Source organism: Pelophylax lessonae, assembly GCF_965119305.1.
Source record: "Pelophylax lessonae genome assembly, chromosome: 7".
Taxonomy (NCBI): Eukaryota; Metazoa; Chordata; class Amphibia; order Anura; family Ranidae; genus Pelophylax; species Pelophylax lessonae.
Genome location: NC_138774.1, coordinates 123,449,170 through 123,468,045, shown reverse-complemented (window position 1 = coordinate 123,468,045; position 18,876 = coordinate 123,449,170). Strand labels below are relative to the sequence as shown.

The following is an 18,876-nucleotide window of genomic DNA, read 5'->3' as shown; positions in this document are numbered from 1 at the left end:
TGATTCTCACAGTGGGTCTTGTGTATATGAACTGGAGGTAAGCAATATGCCCACGACAGTCAGTTGGGGTTCACCTGTATTTCTTTTTAATGCTGATTAGAATCTAAAATGTTTGCATTTTATTCAGTTCCCTTATTGCCATAGCCAGAATTCCTTAAAGGGGATTTGCAGCCATGGAAATATATTTTTTAGCAACAGATTTTATAGAAATATATACTTTGCCATGCTTTACATGATTGCCTCTTGTTTTTGTAGAAACACTTGGCTGATTTTTTGACTGAGTAGTTTACCAAGAAGACTTGGGTATGTAGGAGTGATTCCTAAAATGGACACAATAGTCCTGACTCTCAGCCAAGACTAATGCCTGCTGTTTCTGTGAAATATAGAAAATTTACAAATGTGCCTCAATGTGATAAGATCTTTTAAAATTTGAAAATCATCTTTAAATGTTAACATTTTCTGTACACATTTTTGGGAAAGCATGATATTCCTGATATCCGGTTGGATCCAGCATGTTGTGTTAATAAGTATATATCCGCACAGTAAAACGGCTTAGTAAACAGACCCAGCCACATTGTTCATTTTCTGAAGGGGTCTTTCTTCCTGGTACTGTTGCTTGTGTACACTAAACGTGTGGTGATGGTGTTTTGTATGAGCTGCTTCACTGCTGATTGTGGTTAGCTTTCTTGCCGTTTCTAACACCCAATCTCTCTCTTTCTCTCCTCCTTCCTCTGTTATGCTCTGCACTTGGCTCTCTGTTTTGTCCTGTCAAATTCTTAACTTTTATAGAATCTCACCTCTGTCCTCGTTCAGCTTCAGCCGCTACCATCAATACCCCACTCTCCGTCTCTAAAGGTCCTATGCGTAGCCGCAGCATTGACAGATTGAAGTCACCTCAAAGTGCAACCTCCGGTGCCAGCTCCTCGGAATCTAGCCAGGTACAAAAGTATAGTAATTCTTCAATAAGACATTATACTCTTAGTAAAGTGGTGGCAGCTATGTTTTAAACCAGGAAATTACATACTAAAATGATTACTTTACTTTATTTTGGGTTGATACCAATGGGTTCAGTCTCCTGTCAACTTTTCAAGTAATATTGCGATTCTTTTAGGTGTTGAATGCTGCCACTGCTCAGCAGCAAAGTGAGATAGACATGTTGCTAACTGAGCTGGCTGGTGAGTAGTTTTTCTCATTTAGGTGAATCTGTGGCAATAACAAGCTCATAAGGCTAATATTTACATGGTGTGGTTGGCATCCTGAATTTACTTCTCCATTTGGTGTGAAACATCCTTAGACCACAGAAAAATAGAGTGCCCTGTAAGCAAACATCAACCATCTTTCATGATGATTTGCTTCAGCCATTCTCTTCCAGGTTCATGTTCCGGTTTTCTTGGCCCATAACTCTGATTGGTGGTGTCATTAAACAAGTATAGGGTGAGGGGGAGCCACTGCCAGCAAACTAGTTGCTGTTTGCTTATCAGAGCTCCCACGTTTTATGGGATTGCAAGGAGGTAGGGGGTTGGGAAATAGAATGCACATTGAATTCCACAATGTGCTAGCTTGTCTCCACAGTGTGAGTGGTTCATATAATATTGTCAGAGATTTTGTTTTCAGGTGCCTATTCACAGGGTAAAAAAAAAAAACACGGTAGATTAAATGGTTTTCTATTTAAGTTGAAAATGACTCTGAGTGCTCATCTATTCAGTGACCAGACTTGCTGTAACTGCATTCTTTGTAAATTACCCATATTATTCACTTGTCCTGCTTGGCCATTCTACATCATTCAGATTTGACCAGATTTATGTACTATGAGATTTATTAAATATTGTTTGGCACCAATCTAGAATGCCAGACTCTCTTGACTATTCATACCCATCATATATTTCCCTTAACGTGACATATGAAATCTTAACATTTTATACTATGTTTAGTCTTAAGCTCCCACAGGTCCTTTCCTTGCAGGGTGGTTGTCCCCAACTAAACTTGTCTGTTGTACACATTTTCTTACACTTAAAACTTCTATTATAAAAAGCTTATTTTTTGTTTAGAAGTGACAGTGTATATATATATATATATATATATATATATATATATATATATATATATATATATATATATATATATATATATATATATATATATATATATATATATATATATATAATATACCTTTTTTTCTTTTTTTTTTATTCTTGAAAATTATTTTCCAAAAAACATAACAAAGCAAATAGGGGCATACCCCAGCTCAAAGCAAAAACACAATCCTCTAAATACTAAAAAAAAAAAACATAGGTAAAACATGGACAGCCCCAACCTAAAAAACAGGGCTGGCACCGTCCTAAAGTGCACCTTCCTAAACCAGCAGTCATAAAGAACAATATCAATAGAAACATGGACAGAATATCCATCCCCCCACCATAAAGAGCCAACAAGCATGCATATCGAGCCCACCCACTAGGACCGAAGGATCATCCCCACCCCACACAAATCACAAACCCATATAAAAGAGTAAATAATCAGTCCTGTTAGGGAGGAATTCACCCACAATTGCCACACTTTTTCAAACTTATGAGGACAACCTCTGGACATGTAAGCCTCTTTATAAAGAGGTACCACAGCATTGACCAGACCCTTCCAAAAACCCACCGTAGGAGAAAGTGCGGACCTCCATTTCAGGACTATCGCTTTCCGGGCATAAAATCGGAGAATTCCTACCAGGGTGCGCACCACTCTGGGAGCCTGTATAATGTCTACCAATCCCAAAAGACAAACATTCACTGTCAGTGGGACCACGCTATTAATAAGGTCAGACACAAGACCTGTCACCTCCCACCAGAAGCCCCCAACCGCGGGACTCTCCCAGAAAATATGGGAGAACCCCGCAGAATCACAGGGGCACCTCCAGCAGGAGGCTGAGACTGCAGGGAACATAAGGTGCAGACGCTCAGGGGTCAAATAGATTCTGTGCAACAGTTTAAACTGGATTAACCTATCCCTAGTCGCAACCAGAGCTCTAAAGGGACCATCCCACATTTCCTTCCAGTCCTCCTCATCCAACCCCTGCCCGGCCCCTTTCACACTTGTGCGACTTGTCCTGCTACTTAGGACTGCATAGTCGCATGACGTGTCCTACCCTATGATTTCCAATGAGTGCCATTCATATCTCTGTGACTTCAAAGTAGTCCCTGCACTACTTTGTTCCGATTTAGATGCGACTTGAGGTCCATAGACCTCAAGATTACACAGGCATTGCTTCAATTCATGGGACTTTCATGTCGAGCAAGTGTGAAAAAGGGCCTTACTTCAGTGTTGCAAGACACACATTCTGAATTCCTATGCATATTTTGTAGCCAAAACACAGAGCTGTTTAGTAACAGAGATAAAGTGTAGTGATTGAGAGTATTGCAAAGCATTGTTTTAGCATATGAGGTGTGACAATTTAACTCCCAGAATGCCCGCTGTGTAGCACTGTGGCGGTGAGTCACACAGCCATTCGCACTCGAGCGTGTTCTGATATGTTCCAACTTGCACTTGCCTGGATCGAACATTATTTGACTTGGTCCTTAAGGAGTAGTCGAAAAAATAACAAGTGTGCACGTTGTGCTGTTTGCGGAAAATAAGTGACAGGAATATGGAGCAGCAGATTAACATCAAATCTTGCAATTTATCAAAATTGAAACTTTAGCTCTTTTTAACAAGCTTACGGTGAACATCTCATGAAGAGATCAAGTGTTTGTGAATGGCATAGAAGGTTTAAGGAAGGGCATAAGATGCCCACGATGTCACAAAAAGTAGGCAGCCAAAAACGTAAAGGACGGATGCGAATGTGGACAGAGGGCAAACCCTCTTACACTCAGATCGGAGATTGAGCATGCGAATGATGGCAGGAGAAATGAACATGGTCAGAAAAACAGTGCGGCGGATTCTAACAGGATTTGGGAATAAAAGCAATTTCTCTTATGTCCTCTGACAGTCGCCGCCCACTCATACAGTCATCGCTTATGGGTATTGACCTCTTATCCACAGGAGCAAGCTAGGCATAAGATTTGTTAAAACACAAAACAATTTGCATAGACAAGCGTATAGGGGGCTGTCCCTCTGGTCCAATACCCCCCTGCTAGCAGCATTCCCAAATCAGTTTGTCTTTTGCCTAGTTAGGAGTAAGATAGGCTTCCCTGTGCTGGGGCTACAGTCTCAGACTTTTCTTCTGTTTTCGTACATTTTATTTTATTATGCCAAGTGTGTTTTCTTTGCACTGATAGCTTTTTATTTGTTCCTGCGCTTAGTTAGTCAGACTTCGGAAGACTACAGCCTTTGCGGAGCTGGGAATCGGACTGGTTGTACTAGAGCCTTACGGAATCCCAGCCCGCCATCGAGAGTTTAGCAGGCTACGCGTACGCCCTGGCTTTGCAAACGACCTGTCCTCAGGGACAAAGCCCGCGAAGTGGCCACTTCGCTAGGATGCCTCTACTGCGGTACGCCGTGTGTTGCTAGAATCCTGTTTTGGCTGATGGCACCCCCACCACCTGGGGTGGGAGGCTTCCCGTCGCAGAGTGGCGCTCACAAATCCGCATGGATCGGTGAGTACCATGCTACCCCCTCTGTCTATGACATTGTATGCCCAGTTGTGTGTGTGTGTGGGGCCTTCTCTCATGGGGATGGCAGTCGGTTTAGAGTCTGTGTGATCCCCCTCATGTCTGTCTGTGTGGTCCCTGTGTCTCCCTCACGGGTCCCTGCTGGGGCGCTATTTGCGGTCATGCCGCGCTGTGGGGTGATTACGGGGGTCCCTGAGTCCCTCGGGAGTGTGCTTTGTCACTTTGGGGGTATAGGCATGGTTGTGGGGGCCGCTGCGGTGTAAAAATCGCGGGGGCGGCATTTTTGGATGTGGGCAGGCTGTTCTGGCTTCATGTATGGGCAGTCAGCAGCCATTTTCTCCAGTGTAATTTGCGCCCTTCGGGCGCCATCTTGCGTGTGGCAATGTTTCTTTGCTTAGGGCTCGGCGGCCATTTTCCTGGGGCCTCCCCATTACTTTGCATTGGCAGCCATTTTTGCTTAGCTCAAACCACTGTTGGGCCTCCAGCGGCGTGCCGTCATTTCCTTCATCCTGACGATCCGATCGTGCTGGGAGAGTGGTAACACTTCTGGGGGGCTTGTGTGCTGTTTTTTTTGGGGTACTACGTTTGCTGGCAGTATTAAGTTCGGGGCCTTAGCGCTATAGTCTAGTCCTCATTGCGGTGGAATCCGCCGCTGTCACTTATTTAAAGGGCCAGCGCCATACATTTTTTAAATTTGTGTTATGGAGTCCCAGGACAGCAAATTCCCCCCAGGTCGGGTGGGGGGCTCAGGTACACCTGAATCCTCTGCGATGGGCTCCCTTACTGCTGCATTGCGACTTTGGTGTCTAAAGTGGATCTGTTGATGTCTGAGCGGGCCTCTAGAAAATGGCCCAGGCTTTCTCAGTCTTCTGATTCAGAGCTAGAATGGTTGCCATGGACTGTGTGCCCCCTGAAGGGTCCCAGTCCTCTCAGTCGGAAGGGGAGGATGATGAGGGGGACGACTCCCCCTCTGGGTCAGCCAAAGAACGCGCTGCTATGCCCGCGCTTATTAGTTCTGTTAAGGACACGCTACACTTAGAGGATGAGCCCCACCCACCGGGTAAACGGTCTTCCTTGGGACCTGCAGAACCCAGACAGCGGCTCAGGTATTGACCTGTCCCGCTGAGTTTCACGGAACGGTGAATGAACAATGGCGCACTTTAAAGCGCAATTTTGTGGTACCTAAGCGGTTTCAGTACGGTTATCCCTTTTAGTCTCCAACGGATTCGCGCTGGACTCTGGCCCCTAAGGTGGACCACACAGTATCCAGATTACACGAGGCCACTCTGATGCCCACAGAGATTTATCCGGTGCTTAGAGACCCGGCGGGTGGAATCTCTTACCCGCCACTCCTATGTGGTGGGTAGGTTCCTTGCTGAAGCCCGTGTTCGCCTCAGTAATGGTCTCTCAGGCTGTGGTGGAGTGCACTAAGGTGCTCAGACGCACCCTTGTGGCTGATTCCGCCCCTCCTGCTACTTTGGAGATGGTGGACCAAATTATTCAGGCGGTTTTATGCCTGTGTGATGCGGCCTTGGCTTGAGGCCCCTTTTAGTCTCACTCTTATCTGCTGTTGCAGTGATAATCCGTCCCCTTGTGTGGCTGTAGAGCTGGTCGGCCGACCAGACTTCCAGGAAGACGGTGTCTGGCATCCCTTATGTAGGGAATCGCCTTTTCTCTCCTCGACTTCCAGGACGGCCCAAGAGTGAGATGTGATAGGCTCCTCCCTACCGGAAACACAATCAATTACAATTTGTTAAAAGGCCCCACCCTTACCTCTGCCCCTCAGTTTAGATTGTGTTTCTTCCTACAACGAAACGTTTGTTATGTTCACTGACCTATAGACTCGGAGTCGGAACAGTACCCCTGTGAGCCAGGTTCAGCAAAGGGCCTTTGAGAGCTGAGCTCTACCTGCTGCCTCCCCAGGCTTCTCACAGGTCGCCCCCTGGTACACAGGCCGTCGGTCACCTGAGGTGTCCCTCTAGGTCCTGTTCTCCGGCACCAGCAGTTCTCCTCCATGGAAGAATTTTGAATTTCCCGCTGGGCGGGCGTTTCAAGCCTAGTCTTCAATCCCGAACTTCCGGTGCAACGTCAGGACGTGCGCGCAACATGCGGAAGAAGAAGGTGGAGGAGACGCCGGAACCGCTTCCTATCGGTAGAGCAGACTCCCAGGCTATCTGAGCTCGGACCGCTGCTGGGGAAATGAAGCCCTCCACGACTCGCCATCCGGGGAAGGAGGAGGAGGGGCCAGTCCAGGTGTCGGTAGCAAAACCCAGGTCGAAACCGGGTAAGTGCTGAGAACGTATCCTTCATTGGTTGTTCCTTCTAAAGTCTGCTGGCACCGACTTAAAAATGCCTGGAAATTGTCCCATTTTCCCCGACCTTAGTCGGACTCATCAATGTCCTTTCTATGTTTTTCAAGTTAATATGTTTGGGAAGAGTGATACTTGTATGGCTTTGTATCCTGTCTTCCAGAGTCCCTGAGCGGTTCACAAGAAACCTCTACTGCTACCCCAGTATTATCAGGCCCTGTTACCTCTAAGCAGTGTGGTAATTGCGGGGATAGGTTATCCAGTTCCCACACTAAGCCTTTCTGCTATAAATGTGTTTTCAAATTGTCAGGAAAAGAAACTTCAGCTGTACGTTCTTCAATAGGAACCCCAAGTATTGTAGAACCCAAAGAGCTTTCTCCAATGGAAGGTTCCTCTTCACAAGAAAGCTCTTTTACCTAGGACAGTACCTTCAGGGTCCTTACCATCTTCCCAAAGTCTCCCTTCAGCACAAATTAGGGAAGAAGTTAGGTTATCACCAGAGGAGAGCCGCTCAGATTCTCAAACCTGCTCAGAAGGTGAAGGGGACAGGGACTCAGATGCTCAGGATGAGGCAGAATCGTCTAAAAACCTATTTGGTTTGGAGAACATGCAGGGACTCCTTCAGGCCATTTATGCCTCAGAAGAGATACCTGATTTGCCTAAAGAAACGCTCTATAAAGGACTAGGGAAAAGCCCTTCTAGAGTTTTACCTATCCACCGTTCCCGGAAGGGTTTAATCCTTCAGCAATGGCAACTACCTGAAAACAGGTTAAATAAAGCGGGATCTTGGAAAAGGAGGTTTCCCTTTAAGGAGGAAGAAATAGAAAAATTTCTTAAAAAACCAAAGCTAGATGCCCCTTTAGCTCAAGTAACTAAGAGGTCAGACCTCTCCTTTGTGTATTCGGGTAGCATTAAGGATGCCATGAACCGTAAAGCAGAGTCCCTACTAAGAAAGGCTCCCCCTTCTGTTACAAGAGACAAAAAATGACTTAAAGTCAAAGTAGGGGGCAGACTGAAGCAATTTCCAGGAGAGAAATCTTGAAGGTTCTAGGACTCATGTCAGCCAGCATTCCAGCAGTTGTGTGGGCACAACTTCATGCCAGAGAGCTTCTTTTCTTCCATCTATCCTCTTGGGACAGAAAGACAATCTCTAGACGAATTAGTCAGTCTCACTCCACAGGTACAGACATCCTTAGAGTGGTGGTCCAATCCCAACAACCTGGGAGAAGGCAGACCTTGGGGTCAGTGGAATCCCGTAAGGGTTACCACAGACGCCAGCACCTGGGGTTGGGGAGCTCACCTGGAAGGGGCTCAAGCTCAGGGAGTTTGGAGCAAGAGAACAGCACAGGCCTCCTCCAACTTCAGAGAATTGAAGGCAGTAGGGAAAGCCCTAAAAGCTTTTCAAAAGTTCACCCTGAACAGAGAAGTCCTAATTCTATCAGACAACACCACAACCGTGGCCTATCTGAATCGACAAGGAGGGACCAGGTCAGACCCCCTCCTCACCCTGACCCAACACATCCTGGGTTGGGCCGAAGGGAAAATAAGTTCACTAGTTGCCATTCACATCAAGGGAAAGAACAACTTGCAGGCAGATTTCCACAGCCGCCACCGCGTAAAAGAAGGAAAATGGGAACAAAGTCCCAAAATCTCCCTGTCTTTGGTAGAAAGGTTCGGACAGCCAGAGTTAGACCTATTTGCCTCCGCTCGGAACAAAAAGGTGAAAGAATTCTTCTCCCTCACCCGGTCAGAAGGGATGGTGGGCCTGGATGCTCTAGCCCAACAGTGGCTGGTCAATCTAGCCTATGCCTTCCCTCCTCTGATGCTAATTCCCAGAGTTTTGCAGAAACCGAGCAGATCTCAGAACCTGAAATTGATTCTAATTGCCCCTTGGTGGCCCAAAAGGCCTTGGTTTGCCATTCTGAAAGCCATGTCAATAGCTTGCCCCTGGCAACTTCCAATTTCCCCAGACCTGCTGTCTCGGGGACCAATATTGTGTCAGAATCCAGGATTCTTTCAGCTGACGGCTTGGTTACTGAGCGCCAACTCCTTAGGTCTAAGGGATGCTCAGAGAGAGTGGTAGATACTCTTACTGAGCAGGAAAAAGTCACTAGAAAAATTTATCTGAAAGTATGGAAAAAATGTTGTACCTGGCATAGGCAAAAGGAATTTGCCTCTACCTCTATTCCTACGATTCTAGATTTTTTGCAAGACGGAGTAGATAAGGGTGTGGCAGTTAACACCCTTAAGGTACAAGTAGCGGCTCTTTCTGTATTTTTGGACACTAGTCTGGCAAAAGAGCCGTTAATCAAAAGATTTTTGTTAGCTAGACATAGGGTTACCCCTATTATTAAGGACAGGTTCCCTCCTTGGGACCTGCCCAGGGTTCTAGAGGCTTTATCTAAGGACCCTTTTGAACCTTTAAAGGAAATCTCCTTTAAACTCTTGTCTTTAAAATTGGCCTTCCTGCTAGCCATTACAACAGCAAGAAGAGTAGGTGACCTACAAGCACTTTCCATAAAATAACCTTTTTTGGTAGTTTTTCCAGATCGGGTTGTCCTAAAGCTGGATCCTCTGTATCTACCTAAAGTAGCATCCTCTTTTCATAGGACTAAGGAAATAAATTTACCTTCCTTTTGTGATAAACCAAAAAACAAGAAGGAATGGGAATTCCACTGTTTTGATGTGAGAAGAGCCCTTCTCACTTAGAACAAAAACCTTCAGGAGATCAAATCACCTTTTAGTCCTTCATTCTGGGCCCAGAAAGGGTTTGCAGGCTTCTAAGCCTTTAATATCTAGGTGGATTAGACAGGCAATTACCACCTCTTATGAGTCATCTGGTGTTCCTGCCCCAACTAAAGTCAAAGCGCACTCAACTAGAGTCCTTGCTACATCCTGGGCCGAGAAGGCAGGAGCATCATGGGAACAGATCCGCTGTGTAGCCACCTGGTCCAGTCATAACACCTTCCTGAAGCATTACCGTGTTGAAATACTGTCCCAACAAGACCTAGCATTTGGCCGAAAGGTCTTACAGACAGTGGTCCCACCCTAAGGTAGGCCTAAAAGGTTCTCTATTATACTCTCACTGTTGGGCCGTCTTGGAAGGCGAGGAGAGAAAACCTACCGTTAGTTTACCGGTAACGGTCTTTCTTACGACCCTTCCAGGACGGCCGGCCTACCCGCCCTGTTAAAGGGTGTATGGTAATATGAAAAAGCTTAGGTGGTAAGTACCTATAGTGTTATGAAGAACACTTCCCTCGGAAATGGTTGTGGAAGATACTTTTTTACAACTGAGGGGCAGAGGGAAGGGTGTTGCCTTTTAACAAATTGTAATTGATTTTGTTTCCGGTAGGGAGGAGCCTATCATCTCTCACTGTTGAGCCGTCCTGGAAGGCTCGTAAGAAAGACTGTTACCGGTAAACTAACGGTAGGTTTTTGGGGACTGCCTGGGCGAGTTGGTTAAGGGGGTCACTGGGGGTAAAAGCTCTCTGCTGCCCCATGTGTCCAAGGGTACGTTTTTTCCACGGTAAGCGGGGCCCTTCCTTTAAACCTAACCAGGGGTCCTTTCGTGCCTTTCAGGCACAAGCCAAGGGCAAATCCTTTAAGGCCTTTGGTGGCCAGACGAAGCCTTGGGCAGGCAAGTCTAAAGCCGCCCATTCTGGCACGGCAGCACCGTCTGCCATTCAGGAAAGATGGGTTCAGGAACTCATTCGGTCGGGGTACAAGATCGAATTTCGATCGCGCCCAGCAGACGGATTCTTTCCCTCAAATCTTCATTTGCCCCAGATCGTTTCCAAGATCTCCAACTGGCGGTTCAGGATCTCCTCGCCCAGGGGGTGGGGGTGATCGTCCCGGTGTCACATCGGGACGGGTTTCTGAGGTTTTTACTCAAATCTGTTCACGGTGCCCAGAAAGGAGGGCAAGGTGCGTCCGATTCTGGACCTACAGTTTCTAAACCGCTTTATGCGGGTTCAAAAATTCCATAAGGAATCCCTCCGATCGGTAGTGGCCTCTCTGAGCCCGGGAGATTCCTGGCTTCATTCGACCTCAAGGATGCGTATCTACACATCCCTAACTTCGAGGGTCATCAGAGGTACCTCCGATTCGCAATCGCGGAGGAGCACTATCAGTTTGTGGCGTTACCTTTCGGTCTCGCTTCGGCTCCAAGGGTGTGCATGCGGTCCCTGGGTTTGATGGTGTCAGCCTTCGAGGCGATACCATTTGCACAGTTCCACACACGATCTCTCCAAGCGGAGATCCTGGCCAGGTGGGACAGGCATCCTCATTCCTTGGAAAGGAGATCTTTGAGTCACCAAGTCAGAGAGGATCTTCTGTGGTGGCTCCAGTCTCCGGCTCTGATGGAGGGGAAATCCTTCTGGCCGTTGCTGGCCGTTGTTGTGGACAGTGATCACCACGGACGCCAGCCTGTCGGGCTGGGGTGGACTTCTGGGCACTCTGTTTGCCCAGGGAACTTGGCCGGAGGAGGAGTCCTCCTTTCCGATAAATATCTTGGAATTGCGAGCGATCAGACTATGCTTGCTCCATTGGTCGGATCATCTTCGGGGTCGCCCTGTGCGTGTGCAGACGGACTACGCAACTGCGGTGGCTTACATCAATCACCAAGGGGGCACCAGGAGTGCCTGGGCAGCCCAGGAAGTGACCAAAATTCTGTTTTGGGCCGAGACGCAGGTCCCGGCGATTTTGGCAGTTCACATTCCAGGTGTGGAAAACTGGCAGGCCGATTATCTGAGTCGCCAGACCCTGGACCAGGGGGAATGGTCCTTACACCCGGAGGTGTTTCAGATGTTGTGTGCGCGTTGGGTGTCCCCGGATGTGTTCATGCACTCATGTGTTCATATAGCTGATATCTATGCCTATTTATGAGAGGATCATTTAACCCTGGACAATTTTAGGTTCAGTGGATTGTAATCCTCCTTGCTTTACACTATTGACACAAAGATATGCTTTTTTTCTTCCCTTGGATACTCCCGGACGCGATCAGCAGTTGCTTCCTAGAGAGAATTCTCCTTTGCTCTTTAGAATCGCCTTGGTAGCAGCCTGGCACGGTGACAGCGGACGCCACCTAGTGGCGCCCGCTTGAGATGCATGCACCATTCCATCCCGATCTCTGGCTGAGATTGGCGGCGCATGCCCATTACACTCTGTTTGCGTTCCACGCTGACAGAGTATACTCCGTGCCGGTGGAACGCACCGGCCGTCCGCGCTCCAGCCGGATCACTTCTGGTCGGGGGCGTGTGCGGCTGCTGCGCTTCAGGGAACCTCACTGGCAATCAGCTGAGCAAGCGGCGTCACCCAGCTGATGATTGTTTCAGCTGATGGCGCTGCCTTTTAAGCCCTGCCTGTCCGGCATGAGAGCTGCTTGCTCCCTCGCCGGACACGCAGGACCTCTCATGCTCCAACACCCATCGGGGATATTTGAACTGCTTTGGTTATAGGTAAGCAATTTAGCCTGCCCCCCAATATTACTTTGCCCAGCTCTATCCATGATGACAGCCTCTAGTTATTTGTATCAAGTAGATACATTGCAATGCCTTTATGAACAAGACACTCTGCTCCATTTTGTCAATGTTGCAAACTTTTTGACTATATGGGATTTTTTCTATGCGTTTTACACTATAGTCTAGCATTTATTCCCATATATTATGTTTTCCATGTACCCTGTAACACTGGTGGCTGTCTGTTCCCATGGATGTTTTTGAGCTATTTTTGGGCACTTTTTGATATATTTTCTCATTTTTGTTTGAGTATATATTTTGATTAATTGCTCGAATTTTTGTTCAGCAGAACTGCTGTGATTAGGTTTCAGCTGCTCCCATCTAGCTTCTGACCGAGACTAGCCAGCGGGCACTTGCTGACCACGTGGATCCAGGAGTCCATTCAAGACCCCTAGACTTTCTAGGATAACCAGACGGCACCCCTAGTGGACAACGTTGGCATGCTTACCCTTTGCTTTTAACCTTTAGGCAGGCTATCCATACTTCCCACTTCAGTGAACTATGCAAGTAGATTACATATGTTGACCCTCAATGCATTGTATGTTTTTTGTAATATGTGACAATTGTTATATGTCCAATTATCTACAGACCACCCTCCAAGGGCATCCCTGAGGAAGGAGTTCGATTCACACTCCGAAACGCGTCGGGTCAAACCCGGGGGTTCAGTGGTCTAAGTTGCACTGGTTTATGTGGAGTATTTTACAGCTTGCCCATTGTTTTTATCTTTCTGTATAAGTCAATAAAGTTTTTACATTTTACCTACTTTACTTGTCGTCTAAATTTGGTGCCTTAAAAGTCCCACCCAAGGGGAACCTTTTTTGGTTGTGATTTCCGGATGTGGACCTGTTCGCGTCTTGGCTAAACAACAAGGTGGGAAGGTTCGTGGCAAGAACGCGCGATCCTCTGGCAGACTCCTCAGATGCGCTGGTGGTGCCTTGGAATCGGTATCGACTGACTTATGCCTTCCCCCCGATTCAATTGTTGTCCAGGTTCCTTCGAAGGTTGGTCTCGGAACCGAAGTTGGTCTTGGTACGTGGACATCATGCAACTGGTCGTCAAGCCTCCCTGGCAACTCCCGTTATGAGAAGATCTGCTGTCTCAGGGGCCGATCTTCCATCCTGCTTTACAGTCGCTGGCTTGAACGGCATGGCTGTTGAAAGCCAGGTCCTGAGAGATCGGGGTCTCTCGTTGGTGGTCATTCCTACCCTACTCAAGGCTAGGAAGGGCTCGTCCGGTAAGATATATTACCGTACTTGGAAGGCTTATTTTGCCTGGTGTGATTCGCAGGGTTTCCATCCTCGCTCCTTTTCGGTGGCGAGGGTGTTAGCCTTCCTGCAATCTGGTGTGGACCAGCGTCTTGCGCTGACCACTATTAAGGGTCATTTGTCTGCGCTGGCAATCCTTTTCCAGCGCCCTTTGGCGTCACTCTTTGATACACACCTTTATTCAAGGGGTGCGTCATCTGGCTCCCCTAAGAGAGCGTCTTTACCTCCTTGGGACCTGAATTTGGTCCTGTCCATTTGCAACGTCCTCCATTTGAGAACATCAGGGAGATTTCCTCTGCCTGTGCTGTCACGAAAGGTTGCCTTTCTGGTGGCGATCACATCTGCTCGCAGAGTGTCGGAGTTGGCGGCCCTGTCCTGCCGCTCCCCTTACCTGGTTGTTCATAGGGATAAGGTGGTCTTGCGACCTCACCAATCTTTCCTTCCTAAGGTGGTATCTGCTTTTCATCTTAACAAGGACATTGGCTTGCCTTCGCTGTGTGCGAATCCTAAACATCCTAAGGAGTTTGCCTTGCATTCCTTGGTTGTGGTCTGGGCGATCAGGGTGTACCTGTCGTCTACTTAATCCTTCAGAAAGACAGATTCTAATTTTGTCCTTCCCTAGGGCCCTCGGAAGGGTATGGCTGCGTCTGCGGCAACCATTTCGAAATGGATCAGACAGACGATAGTTCAGGCCTATTCAATTAGGGAACAGGTGCCGCCCTTGCCGGTCAAGGCGCACTCTACCAGAGCGGTGAGTGCGTCCTGGGCTTTCTGACATTACGCATCGGTGGCCCAGGTGTGCAAGGCAGCGACTTGGTTGTCCGTGCACACTTTTTCCAAATTTTACAAACTTGATGTTTTTGCATCTGCAGATGCCTCCTTTGGCCGCAAAGTTCTGTGTGCGGCAGTGCCTTGAGGCTTGTCCCCGTCTGTTGGGGTTTGTTTCCCCTTTGTTGATTTGCTTTCCTGGGTTTTGTTCGCTCCTGTTGAGCTTTTCTGTTACCCAGCGTTTTTTACCTTTCTGGTTCAGATAAGGTTCCTTTCTCTGACCTGGGTGCTGCGTTGCCTTTGTGACGGTTGCGCTTCCCACCCCTCATGTCTACACTGCTTTGGGACATCCCATAAGTGATGACTGTATGAGTGGACGGCGACTGTCAGAGGACGTAAGAGAAAACTGAATTTTTGTAAGAACTTACCGTAAAATTCCTTTCTCTGTGTCCTCTGACAGTAGCCGCCCCCGCCCCTCTTTTTTGGGGTTCTTGGACTATTTACTGCTTGCTACCAATCTGATTTGGGAATGCTGCTAGCAGGGGGGTGTTGCACCAGAGGGACAGCCCCTTATATGTGTGTCTATGCAAAATGTTTGTTTTATGTTTTAACAAATCTTATGCCTAGCTTGCTCCTGTGGATAAGAGGTCTATACCCATAATTGATGACTGAGTGGGCAGTGACTGTCAGAGGACTCAGAGAAAGGAATTTTACGGTAAGTTCTTACAAAAATTCAGTTTTCCGCAAAGACGGTGCCTTAAATCTTCACAGAAGATGAGAAAGAACATCCATCTCCAAATTTCATCCAATCTTTTGAAGATTGCAGAGGGTTATTATCGGTGATGAAATAGGGTGTTTCCAGTATGATCCAGAAACAAAATGCCAGAGCATGCAGTGGAAAACAAATAATTCACCTCAAAGCAGGCATGTCTCATTCTCAGTTCAAAACCATGCTGGTGTGTTTTTTGATCACAAGGGAATAGTTCACAAAGAGTTCATAGAACATGGTACAGCTATCAACCAACATTGTTACATTGAAATTCTAAAAAGGTTACGGTAATCTGTTCGGAGGATAAAACCAGAACTCTGGCTTGACAAGTGGATTCTCCACTACGACAATGCTCCTGCACATGTGTTAAAGTGTTACTAAATCCACAACAGTAAAATGAGTCTGTATATGCAGTAAAGCATGCTTGTTATACTCTGGAATCGAAGGGGTAAATCTTCTGCATTGTGTAAAAAGGCCGTTTCATCCTGTCTCTGACCCTCCCCTTCTTCCACTGCCCTCAATGCATTTCCGAGATAGAACAGATTCTAGGGGAAATGCTGCACATGCTCAGTTTTATGTGGATTGCTAGTGTTTTTTTTTTTTTTTTTATTATTTCTAGTGAAAGTGCATGTGATCAGCACAGGGCCAATCAGCACTGTCCAGACAGAGGGTCAGGGGTCCTGTGGCCTTATAGAATGGTCACAACAAAATGAAAACTCCTCCTCCAAGCTTTAACTAGACACTGATAGAAGTCACACATCTGCTCTAACTGCTAATTAGTAAAGGTACTTAACAGTTTATATTTACTAAAGCTATTGCATTTCCATGTTCTGTGTACTGTGTGAGACCAGATATTGTGAATGCTGCAGGGTCCTGGGTTTAGTAACACTTTAAGGGTTTAAGTTCCTGGCCTGGAAATTTATTCTGAAACTTGACCAACCACCTTATTCCCCTGACTTGGCACCCCGCATCTTTTGGCTGTTTCCAAAATTAAAAAAATGCCTTAAAAGGACACCGATTTGATGACATTCTGGACATCACTATTCGCAACAAAAAGATACTGCACAGCGTTCGGAAAGTGCATTCCAGGAATGTTTTCGGCAGTGGCACAGTTGTCTGGAAAAGGGTACTACTTTGATTTTGACAACAGCTGCTATTGTATAGATAAGCAAACATTTATTTTTTACAGTCCATTTTGGGAATTAAATTGCCACACCTTATGAATACCTATTACCAATAGCACTGTGACAGAATTGAATCTGATTTGTACTGTTATATGAATAAGATGTGACTATGTTTCATTAGAAACCAGAGCATGAAAAATCATCACCTCCTTCTATTGGGAAGCGCCCTCCGTCTCCTAATGTGACACTTAACAGACGGTCTCCTTCTCCAGCTAGTACTACAAAGCGAGCACCCTCGCCAACACTTGAAAAGTAAGTGTTTTTGTATATTTATTCCTAGTGAAAATATTATATCCTAATTGTACTGTACTGGACACAGTCTTGATATTCATTAATCCTGGCTTGTAGGCTTGTACCTTGAGGTCAGGATGCTGGCAAAGCTTTGGGGGGCACGCCCCCTAGGCACCCCACTTGATCTCTACCCCACTCAGTGAGTCCTCAGTTATTTGCTAGTGTCTTAAGGTGATAGACCTCTTGTTTACAGAGAATTAGCTCTTTAATGTCTTCTAATACCACAATAGAAGCAGTACATCAAGATCGGTGAGGCCTTTGTAAAACCTTGAGAGCCATACCCAGACCCCACACTATGAAAACAGCCTGTACTGTTGCTTCAGACCCTACATTCTGATTGGGCGCTCTCCTTGGTCAATATAAGTGTGGTCACTATGACGAGCCTCGACCCTATATGTGGACCAGCAATATGGACAGGTAAGGCAGGGTCACCATGTTTTTTTTTTTTTTAACTGTTACTGTAGCCCCACAGTCCTGAGTGGTGTGCATTCATACGTGAAAACGATCAGGAAACCGGGACGGTTTAAAACATTTACAGTGTAAAGTCTTCAAATTTGATGCTAAAATTCCACCATTTAGAACTTAATCTAAGGTGAATGACAAGCAGGTCTCACACTTTACCGCCACATCCACTTGGAACAACACCACAGGCACTTCCTCCTGCCTTTTTGCCACAAGGACTTTGGGACAGAACAGTCACCACCCCAGTTGCTACATTTTCTACTCAGGCACATTTACCCTATTTCAGCATTCTTCTCTGTGCGTATCCTATAGGGAGATACCCTCACCTGTACTAATGACAGAAACCAGGAAAAAGGGAGCCGTAGAAAATGCTCAGGTTAACATCGCTCTGCCAAAGGCCCAGTTTTTAACAAACGGTTTATTTTAAGTGTATAACTATAATGTACAAATACAGAAACACAAGATAATGTTATATCCTATGTTCTGCCTCTCCATGTTTTCCTCTCTTCTATCGGGTTGATGTCAGGACTCTGCAGGCCAGTCAAGTTTCTCCACCCCAAAGGTCCATAAAGACACGGATGAGCGAGTTTGTGGCGGAGGAACTTGACTGGCCTGCACAGAGTTCTGACCTCAACCTAATAGATCACCTATGGGATGAATTAGAGCGCAGGCTGTGATTCAGGCCTTCTCGTCCACATCAGTGCCTAACCTCACAAATGCGCTTTTGGAAGAATGGTCAGACATTCCCATAGACACACTCCTAAACGTTGTGGACAGCCTTCCCAGAAGAGTTGAAGATGTTATAGCTGCAAAGAGTGGGCCCTACAGACGAAGACTGTCATTAAAGTTCATATGCATGTAAAGGCAGGCATCCCAGTACTTTTGGTAATGTATTTTTTGTTTTGTTAATGGCAAAGTTATCACCCACTAAACTGGTCCATAGCAGAAATGTAAAAATTGCTCTGTACCATAGAGGGTGAAAGAGGGTGTGAGTTGAAGTGGGTAAATAGCAATGCATGTGTAACATATCTTCATACATTTCAAAGTGTTGCCTAAATGAATATATATTCGACATCAGACAGTTGTAAGATGTGTATATCACAGTGGATTTGAATTTGTTCTAGGTGTGTAGCTTGGCAGGGCTTTAAATTCATATGACACAACTGGCATTAAAAATAGTATTGAACTACAACAAATGGGGTTGGAGAAAAAAGAAAATCTACCACAAGTGTATCTTATGTTTACCTGGTCTCATTCTATGTAGCCTCCTGGGCTATCATTACCACACCCAAAATGTGAGTTTGACATTGGCTTCTCAAAATGGGCAGGATATAAATATAATTTGAGTTGTATAACCATGTAAATTAGATATTCACTTCATCTCATGTAATGGAAGGAGGAGTTTCAGCTCATGGTCTACACGTTAGGCCTTGTTCCAGCTGTCTATCACACTTTTTTTGGTAAAAATAAATTTTGTTTTATATGAAGGATTATTAGACTTAAAATCAGATATCTATTGCTCCAATGTTGGAGGCAACACTGACATCCACCTTTTAGCAATCCTCTTTATTGCCATAAACTGGGGAAAGGTCATATATCTTTTGAGTTCTACATCTCCAATTAGACCAAAGGGACATAATTTTTGATCAGGTGGAAGCAGGTGACCCCATGTCATGTAAAAATTGAACCACTTGTTTCCAGTATGCCTGGATGATTG

At 46.2% G+C, this 18,876-nt stretch overlaps 1 protein-coding gene across 1 annotated transcript in view; it reads left to right on the top strand.

The window, feature by feature from the left end:
* Positions 1 to 18,876, top strand: part of MAP7D3 (MAP7 domain containing 3) — a gene marked incomplete at both ends in the record, with an annotated part of 267,062 nt that overhangs the window by 148,018 nt on the left and 100,168 nt on the right. The window contains 2 exon segments of the mRNA XM_082264163.1: positions 790 to 938; positions 16,528 to 16,658. Of these exon segments, the coding sequence (XP_082120289.1) occupies positions 790 to 938; positions 16,528 to 16,658 (280 nt within the window).